This window comes from Cottoperca gobio, chromosome 6, assembly GCF_900634415.1.
Source record: "Cottoperca gobio chromosome 6, fCotGob3.1, whole genome shotgun sequence".
Classification (NCBI taxonomy): Eukaryota; Metazoa; Chordata; class Actinopteri; order Perciformes; family Bovichtidae; genus Cottoperca; species Cottoperca gobio.
In genome coordinates this window covers 6,914,482-6,927,286 of record NC_041360.1, presented here as the reverse complement: position 1 = coordinate 6,927,286, position 12,805 = coordinate 6,914,482, and the positions used below count along the sequence as shown (strand labels likewise).

Below are 12,805 nucleotides of genomic sequence, written 5' to 3'. Positions count from 1 at the left end.
TAACAGTTTATCACAACCAAGATAGATACCAATACTTAAACAGTTAGTCAAGAATGACAGGAAAGATCTGACAATAATTAGATTATTTACTTCAATTTGAATGAAATTTCATTCCAGAATCGAGCATTGCCTCTAATGTCCGTAAATAATGAATTAAGGGGCCATAAAGTCTCATATCTACAATCTCACCGATATGCTTTCAGGTAGGAACCATCGTGCACACATTTTGTTCTACCGGACGGGACTCAGTTGCGCACATATGTTGGCCGCCGTTTCCTTGGTAACAACATTACGTTCGCTAGTTATCATACACGTAACGATTTATTTTAACAACATGGACATCCAGGAACGAAGTAAGTACATTACACTAATTTAACTTACACCAATGCAGCTCGAGGGAGGTGGAAAGTAATACTTTTAGTTCGGAAAATACGAAATATAGCTAACAAACTGACAGTTCGTATTTATTTAAGGTTAACTACATGTGTTTAGCTAACGTTAGCTAACCTTTAGCTTAACTTGCGTCCTACGTTAACTAACGTTATCCTTCAGTAACGACCAAAACTAGTTGGCCTCACTGGCAGCTTTGTAGTTAAACGAAATATTGCGTTCGCTGTAAAACCTTGCAGTTAACCTAGCTGTTTGTTACCGCTAACAGCTTTGATTTCACCACATCATGGGTATTCAGATGTTGCCTCCCCTCATTCTCCAGATGTCCGACGCTGTGGAGACAACATCGTGGAAATGGTTGACATGGAAGAAGAAAACTTTGCTATTTCCAGGTGGGTTTCCAGAATCCTTTGACAATGTTTTCCATTTAGAGCTGTGTAATTGACAGGGTAAATATTAGTGTTTGCTATGTGAGACCAAATGCAAAAACCAAATAATAAAATGTTCAAGCTGTGTGGTCATGGAAGGATCGTCTGTCCCTGTCTTTAGATTTGTATTATTCTTATGGGACTACAAGGTCAAGACTTGAGCATTTACTTTCAAGGTTCAGGAGGAGCTGGTGTCACAACAGTCAAGTCTCAAGTTCTCATTTTTTAGACTAATCTACAGCTAGAGAAAGCAGAATCAATACAAAGCTGTGATATACTGCATGTCAAGTCTACCTTCAAGTGATGTGATCTTTATCTCTGGTTTTTCTCCCTCCAGTTCCTCAGCTGCAGACGCTGCTTTTGATGGTGTTGTTGGCTGCATAGAGGACATCATCATGGGTAGGATTAGTGATGAATCAATCTTACCATTTGTGACATGATTTCTTTTTGGCAACCTCACAGTAAGAAGTGATTGTTATAGTCTTATGTTGTAGAAATGTTAAAAAAGACTGTATGTGAGAAAAGTGGCTTTGTTCTCCTGAATGAGACCAGTTCAGGTCAGTCTGGCATTTTTTGTGTTCTGGGAGTATGGTGAAAAATACATGACAGAAAAGTGTAAAACATTTCCATATTTCAACCTGAGATTTTGTTTTTAAAACCATTATGCTAAACCATCTGAAGAAATACACATCTTGAGTGTTTTAGCAGTTAATAGTAAAGATATGTGAAGTTATACATGTCCATTACGTTTCTTTTAGAGGAGGAGTTCCAGCAACTTCAGCAGAGCTTCATGGAGAAACACTACCTGGAGTTTGAAGACTCTGACGAGAACAAGCTCAGCTACACGGCCATCTTCAATGAATATGTAAGTTACTGGGCATCTCGCTGTGGTCTAATGTAACTCCCACACTTGTCTTCAAGGAACATACCATACGACTATCTGATTTGTATAATCCTGTCTAAGTCTAACACACTTAAGAAATACGACCGTTATGTCTCCATATATATCATTTTAACTAGCTAAGATTATGACTTTTCACTAAACGACTGTAGTAGTCAGGGAGCTAAACTAAGACCAAATTCCTAATAACACTCATGGCTGTTGTGTAGGTTGACCTGCTGGAGAAACACCTGGAGCAGCAGCTGATGGAGAGGATCCCCGCCTTCAACATGAACACTTTCATAGGGCTGCTCATGTAAGATGTGACATCACAACTCTCCCCTAAGGCTGTTTTATTCTGGCTGTTTTCCTCTTACAACAACCAAACCATTTGAATTTAATCGGTAACATGTGTGGTATCATTGAAAGCCATTAGACCGCTCATACAGTGGTTCTTTTGATGCACCTGTTGCGCCTAAGAAATGTTATTTTCTTAGCCTTTATGTTATCGGACCACTAGGTGGCACACAAGTACATTGCAAATGTGATTGGATTCACCATGTGACACTCTTCCACGTGCAGGCAACACAAAGAGGAGGTACCAGGTGACATCTTTGACATGCTGCTGACCTTCACTGACTTCATGGCCTTTAAGGAGATGTTTCTGGAATACAGAGCTGTGAGTTGAACATTAATCCCATTTTTAATTGAGAATCTTTACGAGAGATTTTCAAATTCTTCACTTTCTCTTTTTCTATTTTCTAGTAAGTATATTAACAGTTGGTGCCATATTCTTTAATCAAACAAGTGTCTTTTACTTTCAGTCTCAGCCTGCGTTCTAGCGGATTTTAATCAACTGTTTTCTGCGAGTTAACTTTTCCAAAACAACTTTTGGTCCTGTTTATAATGCTTTTCTTTAAAAGCACAATATGCAATTTTCTCTCTATCAAAACAATAATAAAAGACGGAGTTTAGTGACGTCGTGAAGCAGCGTGGGTCTCACGTTAAAAAAAAAATCTGGTTTTCTCCGACACTGTTCGGCTGCCTCCCGTTTGCTCAGCAAGAATTTAAGATCCAGAAGTCCAATGACTAAAATCCTTCATTTGGTTCAAATGTATAGTTGAAAATGACAAAGATCTAAAAAGTGGATGTTAAAGATTTGTCTTAAAACTGGATTAAAATTAAATTTATCACAACCACATTACAAACGAGCAAATGAAAAATGACAGATTTCTGTAGGTTTGAAAATTGTCGGAAACATTTGGGATAATGTAAGTACACAACTCAACAAACTATATAACATAGATCTAGTTGTTTTTAGACATTTTAATGTGGAAATGTTGCATGTTTTACCTTTTTTTTTTAATAGCAGCTGTGTGTGTGTGTTTCTAGGAGAAGGAGGGCCGAGGGCTGGACCTGAGTCGAGAACTGGTGGTCACATCTCTGATCCCTGCAGGCTCCAAACACAACGGCTCCACTGAATCCCAGTGACACTCAAAGTCAAACATTTGAATTGCCTCCTCCTCTATTTGTTTTTGTTGTTTGTTTGTTTTCATGTTGTCCACGGGCATTCAGAAAGTTGTCAGCTTGCGGTCAGGTTTTTGTTTGGTTTTCTACTCTAATGGTGAGCTGCTTGGATACACTCCCTATAAATCTACAGTCCGTGCACAAATGACCCCTAACAGCCAATTCATATGCATTCCTCTGTGTTTTATGTGTGTTCAAGACAAGAAGCTCTTAGTAGTTGGAGAGTGAAGATGGGAAGGACTTCTTTCTGCTCCCCAACCACTGCACTGGACATACTGACTACTTGAAATACTTAAAGTTGTGTAACTGGAATCTGCAGATGGGAGGATAATCCTGAAGTTGCAGTTTCTTTTTACGTGACATTTTATGAAGAGTTTGCATTCATTAGTTCTGCCCGTTTGAGGAGAATGGACCCAATACTCTTGTGCTGCATGGTACTAGATTTGTGTTTTTCGGGTCATCCTACTGGTTCTTGTGTAAAAGGCATCAGCAAATCTCCCTTGTAAGCAGGGAAACCATTTGATATGATTGAATGTCTGCTCTCTTTGCCTGGTATGGTATTTTTCATAAGAAAAGAAGAATTAATATATGTTTTATGAAGTTATAAATTATTTTGTCAATTTGTAATCTCATTGGATTGAGTTTTGTGCCTGTGAAAGTGATTTGTATTGTATTTTGTGTCTGTGCATGTGCGGGTGTCTGCAATTAGAAATAAGACCTACAGTATAGTTTTCAGCACAATGTCAAAAGTATTTTCTACTCCTAACATGACAGCTGTAATTGTACACATTTATGTCACTGGTTAATGTTTTATTTGTTTGTAAAAAATGTATTTTTAAATAAACTGGTAAAAGCCTTACATTAAAATCACCATGTGCTTTTATTTGAACAAGTGCACGCTTGAGCCCCAGAACTCACCACATGATTTCACTAGTATTCAAATTATTGGTACAAAAAGACGCAACATATTTCATAAAGACACATACAACAGGAGTTGAGCACTGTCTCATATAAATCAAAGAAATATGTTACACACTTTTGAATCCTGAAAGAGTCATTAATGTCCTGCAGAGACCACAACACACATGATTAAAAGAGCCAATCTTACTATGTACATGTTTCAATTTGTCATCAGTGCTTTGGCTTGGTCTATGGAGAATTTAAGTTTCAATGTGAGCCAGGATGTCCAGAAGACAAAATCTAATTGGATTTCTGCAGGACACAAATACTTTGCGTATAATCGTTCTTCACACCTTCTGCATTGCTATATTAGGGCATCAGAGCAGAGTCCTAATGTGAGCAAACATGTTCCAACATGGACCTACAGTGGAACCTTATCGGCACTACTCCCCAGCCTAACCATCAACAAACACATTCTGTAAACAAGAAATACTAAACAAACAATCTCAATGTATCTTCATGCTTCTCCTTGATGGATGGCACATCAGCACTACACAGTGGAAGACATGTTTAAAATCAAAGGTCAGGCTGTGAAGTTTGGAGTAAGTTCTTGTAAGCAGAGTGTTTGAGCTAGTCTTCCTCTCAAAGCCACACAGGGACGAAACACAGTTTACACTTCATGGTGCAAATCTAATCTTTACATCAATGATTGACGGAGGACTCACCTTTAGAGCCGTTTACACTAATATTGATATTTTGAGGTCATCAAAATTGATCTCATTATATAAGCAGTTTATTTACGATGCTATTTTATTATCAAAATTTCAAGAGAACATGAACAAATAACTGCATTTACTCTGAAGTTCATTCTAAAGTTTTCTTCCATAGTTGGGTGACCTTACTTTAAAGGGATAGTTTGACCTTTTGGGCTTATCCGCTTTCTTGCCGAGAGTTAGATGAAAAGAGGGGTGCCACACTCAATCAATGTACGAAGCCACAGCCTGCAGCCAGTTAGCATAGCTTAGCACAAAGACTGGAAACAGGCTGCTCGCATGGCTGTGTCCAAAGATAACAAAATTAATCAGTGAGCTTTACTGGTGTGTGGATTTTGTTACCTCTGGATGGATCCAGGCTAGCAGTTTCCCCCTAGTGTCAAGTCTTTGTGCTAAGCTAAGCTAACGGCTGCTGCCAGATCTGTAGCTTCGTATTTATCGTACTACCTGAGAGTGGTATTAATCTATCTAACTCTTGGCAATAGGCAGAGTTTGGGATTTCCCAAAATGTCAAACATTTGCTTGAAGTGCGTAATGATGTATCTAATGTGTATTTTAAATACAAATATATTTTGTCAATACACCATGGTATTACCAAGAATGTAAGGCACTATCTGCTTTATTTGTGTATTTACAATAGAACTATTAAATGTTTTATTTCATGAATGCCTGAATTTGAGGCCTCCACCAGAGCCCCTTTAAAGAAATGTTGCGTTGTAGTGATACAGAACATTTCACGGGGATAATCCAGTGCTGCTGTACAATTTATTTTCATAATGTGAAGGTAAAAGTATAGTGAGTTTGACAGAAAGTAATATCACGGAGGATGTATTCTAACTTAGGTTTCATCTTATTGTTAATACTGGGGTTGAGAAGAGGTCAGGATTTGTGTTGAGTCAGCAGTTATACTCAGCAGTAGGCTATCCAGGTGTCTTAAAGGGAAAGAAACCACAGAGAGTCTTTTTCGCAGTTCAGCTTTACATGTTTGAGTTTTAGATCGGCACTGTGTTGGTTGCAGCATTTCCTCCGTCTCCCTTCCAGGCCAAATAGGAGAAGAAAGCACTGGCACCATACACCAGGGTCACCATGGCAGCAAAGACCTGAACACAGGGGCAGAGAAACAGAGAAGGAGACAGAAACATTGAGAGACAATTACACATCTTTAATTACTTCAGGAAGCAGAGCAAAGGTCTCAAACCTTCAACATCTTCATCTATTCACATCTATAAAGATTCCAGGTGATTCAACAGCTTTAACAATGTCCCTGGTAAACGCTAATGTATCCCAACTTCTGTGTTTCAGAGGCAGTAAGAGTTTGTAATAGGACAGTGGCCTGGGCTGTGTGTGTGATAATGTGTGTGTGTGTGTGTGTGTGTGTGTGTGTATGTGTGTGTGTGTGTGGGTGTGAAATCATATGTACTAAATGCTACCGTAGCTGTAAACTAGCATGGACTTTAGCCTGTGAAGGAGACTAAAAAGGTCATATTTCCTGACACTTGTGATCTTTAGTGTGACATTTTTTGTCTCATAAATTCCATCTGCTGTCCAACATACTGCTTTCTCCCCCCCTCTCCCTTTTTGTTGAACATTGACTCGGCAGAGGGGAGCGAGGCAGCTGTGGTACAAAGGTAACTACTCTTAAAAACACTTCCAATCACATGACACGCTTCCTAACCATGTGATCTGTAAGAGAGCCTCACTCTTCATCTCATTCTGCCTCTGTTATATCTTAAGTTTCGGGTGTGTGTACCAGCCACAGCCTTATAAGTACACATGCTATCAGAATCACATCTAGCCAGTGATGGCGAGGGAGGGGAAACATTCAAACGTTGGATGACTGAATGAATGGGAGACATCTATATTTTTGTCTGTTGACAAAACTATTGTTTCTTCTCACAGGGATTTGCCTTTGCAGACACATTATCAGAGTGTTTATTGTATAATTAACCAGGTCTTTGTCTTTAAGTCAGTGTTAGTGGTGTCATGCGTCTTACCGCGGCAGCTGCCATATGTCCAAAGAAATAGGAGTAGCGGTAGGGGTGCACAGTCGCGGCGTTGGCCAGGAAGGCGGTCAGATAGAGGACCGTGGCTCCGGTGTTATACACCATCACCTAGCAAAAGAAGAGAAACATTAGCCACATTTCCTCAGAGCTTCTGTCCTGGTGTTACTTGTTCCCTTACTTTCTGCACTGGCGCTCACCTTCTCTCTTTTGTCTTCTTCCCTTGCCAGCTTTCCTAAAGCTTGCCTCTTCTTCCACTGCTCTGACATTCTCATTTCATATCCTATGTCACTGTTCTTTTTATTTTACCAAACCTTGACAGTGACACTTTAATCTAAATCTTGCTGCCTTCTTCTTGTTTATGAATCATTCATCAATGCATGTAATGACCAATGGCTTATTTAGCCATTATATGTAATGTTACAAAAAGGGCTTTAAGGCCAGTAACTCAAAAAATAAAAGCATTTGATCTAGTTTATGCAATAAACGGAGAGAGCTATACGCTGTTTATTGTTTAGACTTGACAAAAGTTTTAACATTTGAAAATTGTTTCTCATGTGAGCAAAACAAGTCTGAAACACTTTTCTTCCTTTTCCTCCCCTCCCCTCGTCCCTTCCTTCCTACCGTCAGGGGCCAGGGGATGAAGGTGAGTTTTTGCTGGGTGCCGAAGAGGATCATGCAGAAGAGGATGGTCGTGAGGATCCACAGAGTGACGGCTACAAACATCACCCAGCCGTACGCTGGAAACAACGTGTAGGGGGCACTGGCTATCAACGCCCAATGGAGCAGCCCCAGAAACTAGAGAAGGGAGAGAGAACCTGATGAATGTGAGTTTCATATTTACTCTCTCTTAGTTGTGATTCACCAGCGAGTCAATAACTTTGTCCAGTTGCCATTTAGTGTACACTGGGGTTTTACAGCTTTTAAAAAAAATCTAAAAACTGCAGAATTGTGTGATGATTATATATTATTTCACACAACAAAGTTATTTGATCCATTGTTAATATAAAAATGTTGATTTTAGCAGCTTTAAGTACAAAGTTGCCTTTTTTGTTTCACCAGTGTTTCCTTGCTCTCAGCACTTCCTCCTTTATTGAAGGTATGTGTGCATGATGCAATCCCCTACCTTTTTCTTTTTTGACAGTTGCACGCTGTCAAACAATAATTACACAAGGCAGATCTGCTGGTTACGTTTTGTGCAAGCATCAGACTGTAATAAAAGAACACAACGCCCCATAAAACATGTTTTTAATTATTCTACAGTTTTTTCTCCACATCAACAAGCGTGTTGGAGACTGACACACTGAAACTTTCTCATGGAACTGTGTGAACGGTTTAGGGTGATTAGTCATCATTTAGGCGATATTGTCTGGAGGTTGGCAAGTATGCTGATCAACCATACTTATTCATCTTTTCAAACAAAGTTCTAACAAAGATGCAGCTTTCACAGATATCGAATCTCACTCCACACTAAATTGAGAAGTAGACAGTCGTGGAGTCTACAGCCATGCCAGCAGCTCTGTGATGCTGTACTTAGGAATAGCAGGGCTTTGAGCTAAATGCTAATGCTAGCATGACAAACAAATGTTTAACATGTTTACCGTGTTCACCATCTTACACTAGTTTAGCATGTTAGCATGCTATCAGTAGCATCAAACACAAAGTGCCCCTGGGGCTGATGGGAATGTCAATAGTTTTGCAGGTATTTGGTCATAAAGCAAAGTATGGGATTCGGTGAAATTGCGACCTAACAAAAAGTCCAGTCATTACAATTCATCCTCTGGAGAACTTGAATGTCTGTGCAGAATTTCACGTAAATCAATGAGATAGTTGTTAAGATATTTCAGCCTGAACCAAAGTGGTGGACCGGCCCACAGCCGGAGCCACGCTGCTCGCACGTCTAAAAATGCGAACATATTCCTTTAACTAAACCACACGTAATACATATTGAATGGGAAATGCTGCCAGGATTCTCAGTCAGGGTCTTAGTTGTTTACAATAAATTCATGTCTGAAATTTAAGCCTTAAGTTCACAAAATAGGCTGTTTAAACAACAGAGACGCCATCCAGACAGAAACCACACAACACTCTCTTTGACTCGGCGTCTCTCTGCTTCTGTCCCACAAGAAAGGACATGAAAGGACAGCTCATTATGTATGCAGGGATCAAGTTTCACTTTTTACACACCTGATACACACACACACACACACACACACACACACACACACACACACACACACACACACACACACACACACACACACACACACACACGCACACACAGACAGTGGGTACTCTGATATTGACCTTTTCAAAGACCTCTGTTCTGAACTAGAGGTCCAGCTGACCTTAACTTCTTGACTAGATTTTACTTGTGGATGAAACAGTCTCAGGATAAAGGTACAATAAAAGTCACATCTGTATGATAAGGAGAACTTAATGTTTCTACTGACCATGTCATCTATCACCATGCACTCTACAACAAGTTCCAGTATTTATATATTATGCAGATGTGTTTCATAATGCAGAATGCATATTATTTAATATTGCATAAGGAGCTGGAAGTTTGAAACAGGAAACTGTTGTATGAATATAAGTCTTACTGAAGATCAATGAATGCAGCGATAATCTTGGATTCTCTATAACATTGAGAAATGTTAACATTATTTAGGTGGAGGCTTCAAAATGAGTTGTGACATTTGTCAACAACACGACTCAAATAATTATCAGTTAGCTGAAACCTATGAATGCAGCATCGAAAAGTAGGGTTCTTACATTTCTTTAAAAAAAGCACCAAATATAAAGTCGTGAGGTGGTAAACCTGTATTACTTTTGTTTTTTGTAAACTTTTTCTATTTTGCTATTGTGAGACTATTCACATTTTATTAGTAGCCATTTGAACATTGCAAGATTAATAATAATCCCAGGAACTAACAACAGATGAGCTCACATTAGCTAAGTAACACTTGTCTGGCGCTAGTAGTCTAAACTCTAAATTAAGCTGTACAGTATGGACATGCTCCTGTATGGGTGCCTTAGATCTGGGCATGAATATTTTACTAAAGTAAATTTAGTATTCACATTAGAAAAACATGTAAGGAAAGCCTGTTTGTCTTACACACTCACACTCTACCAGAAACAGTACAGGACAAGGTGGCTGTTGATCTTCTTGAATATCTGGGCTGAAAAGATGTCATCTGTACTTATAATGTGTACGGGAAATGTTGAAACTTTCACCTGTCACACCTCAGCAATAGGAGCGATAGGTTCAGTGTAAGAATGGGATGGTCAGAGGAAAGTAACAGGAAGGGACGGGCCTTCAGGGGGCATATCCTCGGTGTGGACAGAGTTTAGTGCAGATATGTCACCGGAGGGGAAATGAGTTTGAGCTGAAGTCAGTTGCTGACTTGAACAGCTCACTGTGAAGCAAAACAGCAGAGTTTTTTTTTTTACCACTGACAGTTGTGTGTTTTGTTGATAGATAGTGATATTTATGGTTCACTAACTGAAGCTTGTTGATTTCACATTTAAATTCCTGCGGCACCAGAAAGATATACACATATCTACAGCTGCTGTAATGTTGACCTTTAACTCATCCTCAATCATAAATATAACAGCTTTTATATTTAGCAAACTTGTGTATCATTGATCATAGATCACTCACACTCTGTCCACATATCTTCAACTTTAATACATCGGTGCTGCCGGTATATGAGAGTAAAATATGACTGGCAGTTTTTATATGGTTATATGGCTATTGGTTTATAATCACAACAAACCAACGCGCATGCACAACATTAAAGACCAATTAAAGGATAAGACTGGTGATTTTCAATATTCTTACATTTTATTGTCAACAAAAACCCTGAAAAGACCAAAACCAGCAATGAATCGATGCAATAAAGTATCGTCAGTATACCAAAGTCTGATGTATCTTCATATAGCCCCATTAATATCTAAAAACTATTAAAAACACATCAATGAGCCACACTGGTGCACATGCTTCTTCATTATGATGCATCATGATGAACAAGAGCACTGTAGTTTATTTTGAGTGGATCCCTCAAACAACGTCCTGCTACCGTAAATTCTCTCTAGAGCAAAACATGTGTATTAATCCGCAGCTGAAACTAGTCCCCAACAAATGCACTATTGAATTACTATTACTATTTAATGTTTGAGTTACATTCACAAAGAAATGACAGAGCCCAGCTGTTATGGGAAATGAGTAAATATGTCTAAAAAACTGAAACTATATATTTATGTTTTTCTCTTCAGGTTTATGGTTTAAGTTGGAAGAAATGGACGTCGGGATCAGAAAGTGTTGGACTAACGCATTGTTGGTTTTGGTCTTTTCATCGGATGTTGACAATAAGAAAAATACAAAATATCACCAGCCTTATCCTTTAATAATATGCAATTAAATCCACTAATGGTTTCAGTCATAATAAAACAAAATAGAATAGAAATGACTGACGTTTGGCCTCCTGAACAAACGGAACAGAAAATAAGTTTGTGCTGAACACAGTTAGATAGAGTAAAAACAGAACAGCTCGGCGTCTGTTACATACTATTTCAACCATCATGAGGATTGCTGGGATGCTTTGGATAAAGGACATGTCCATCGTAGTGGTGATGTTGGCAGCCAGCCCCCGGAGGCTGTTGCCCCCGTGTTGAGAGCTCTGGGATTGGGGAGAGCTGGTTTCTGTGGAAACCTTGGACGGGAAGTCTGCCATGATCACGTTGTTTATCAGATGATGGGCCACTCAGGAACCGCCACACCAACAACACACTTCTTAAGGATTCAGTCTCAGATGAAAAGTTTCCTCCTCCAACAGTTTTTACTCCTCAAAAAATACCTGAATGTTGGGATTCAGTAACAATTGACGCCATCCACTGGTGGCAACAGCAACACTAAATCTTCAGATTAAACTTCAGTTAAGTCCAAAAAACAAATATTAAATAAAACACAAATGTACAAAGTCTCAAAAGTAAAAAAAGAAAACTGTTGAAAGAGTTAAAGAGGAGCCCTCCAGTGAAACTCCAGGCTCAGATATCCAGCAGTCACTCTCACCACCTGCACTAACAGGTGTCTAATGATGGTGGTGAGTCTCGTTCTCTCTCTCTCGCTCGCTCTCACGCTCTCTCACACGCGCACACACAAACACACACACGCGCGCGCGCACACACACACACACACACACACTGAGTGTTTCGTCATCCTCTTTCTATATGCTTTGGTCTTTCTCTCTTTCACAATCTTTATCTCCCCGGGCACCTCCCGTATGACTTTCTGAGTGACTCATTAATGTGTTTGAAAACTGGGAGGAGATGGAGAAGGAAAGAAATTACAAAATAGAAAACAAAGTGACTCAGTGACACCCTCTTGCCGTGGCTGTTTTTACATATGCATATTTGTCCTTCACTTTTATCATGATAAGACAATAAATAAATAAATGACAAAAATGACCTGATAAGATGAAGTTAATGTTTAAACTGAAAAAAGCTAAATCCTGGCAAATAACAAAATCCAAAGTGTCAGTGAGGAATGCGTTTGTGTGCTGGTGTTTCTAAGTTAAACTGGTTATACTTGAAGAGTGAACCAACATTTGCTTAATATAATTTCAAACATTGAAAGTCCACACCATATAATATAACATGAACATAATTGTAACAAAACAACCATCATTCACCCCATAACATTTATTTAACACTCAATAACTCATGAATATGTCATGATACTTACAACATCCAAACATTTGACAAGAATACAAATTATATGATTATACAGTACAATATTATAACAATAACATAACAATCATTGCTGAGACATCAAAAGTCAAAATTAAATGTCCTCTATTGTGGACAATAAAGTTTTTATTTGTAATGTAATGTAGTGTGTTGGTC

General features: G+C 38.9%; 2 protein-coding genes across 5 annotated transcripts; one reads left to right on the top strand and one right to left on the bottom strand.

The window, feature by feature from the left end:
* The first annotated feature begins 210 nt into the window (after positions 1-210).
* On the top strand, positions 211-4,095 carry arl2bp (ADP-ribosylation factor-like 2 binding protein). 4 transcript variants are annotated; one of them, XR_003832389.1, is made up of 8 exons: positions 215-353; positions 659-782; positions 1,156-1,217; positions 1,577-1,683; positions 1,929-2,014; positions 2,281-2,377; positions 3,091-3,322; positions 3,425-4,095. XR_003832389.1 is itself a non-coding variant. In XM_029434060.1 (7 exons), the coding sequence occupies exons 1-7, from the start codon at positions 260-262 to the stop codon at positions 3,187-3,189; spliced, it is 615 nt and encodes a 204-aa protein (XP_029289920.1). In that variant the 5' UTR covers positions 211-259; the 3' UTR covers positions 3,190-4,095. The 4 variants fall into 4 exon arrangements, 3 of the variants coding, with proteins under 3 accessions (XP_029289920.1, XP_029289919.1, XP_029289918.1); XM_029434060.1 differs by having other exon boundaries at positions 211-353; positions 713-782; positions 3,091-4,095; XM_029434059.1 differs by having other exon boundaries at positions 211-353; positions 689-782; positions 3,091-4,095.
* A 1,310-nt stretch (positions 4,096-5,405) lies between these two features.
* On the bottom strand, positions 5,406-11,634 carry pllp (plasmolipin). The gene is made up of 4 exons (XM_029434512.1): positions 11,470-11,634; positions 7,523-7,696; positions 6,893-7,009; positions 5,406-5,998 (listed from the first exon to the last, which is right to left on the bottom strand). The coding sequence occupies exons 1-4, from the start codon at positions 11,632-11,634 to the stop codon at positions 5,891-5,893; spliced, it is 564 nt and encodes a 187-aa protein (XP_029290372.1). The 3' UTR covers positions 5,406-5,890.
* Between the last annotated feature and the right edge of the window lie 1,171 nt (positions 11,635-12,805).

Bases quoted from the DNA above. Each gene is read 5' to 3' on its own strand.
- pllp (XM_029434512.1), bottom strand. From the start codon at position 11,634: ATGGCAGACTTCCCGTCCAAGGTTTCCACAGAAACCAGCTCTCCCCAA. The intron at 7,697-11,469 runs GTATGTAACAGA...TCCCTTCTCTAG, and splicing joins TCCTCATGATGGTTGAAATA to TTTCTGGGGCTGCTCCATTG. The intron at 7,010-7,522 runs GTAGGAAGGAAG...TTCTTTTGCTAG, and splicing joins TCATCCCCTGGCCCCTGACG to GTGATGGTGTATAACACCGG.
- arl2bp (XM_029434058.1), top strand. From the start codon at position 260: ATGTTGGCCGCCGTTTCCTTGGTAACAACATTACGTTCGCTAGTTATC. The intron at 2,015-2,280 runs GTAAGATGTGAC...TTCCACGTGCAG, and splicing joins ACTTTCATAGGGCTGCTCAT to GCAACACAAAGAGGAGGTAC. The intron at 2,378-3,090 runs GTGAGTTGAACA...GTGTGTTTCTAG, and splicing joins TGTTTCTGGAATACAGAGCT to GAGAAGGAGGGCCGAGGGCT.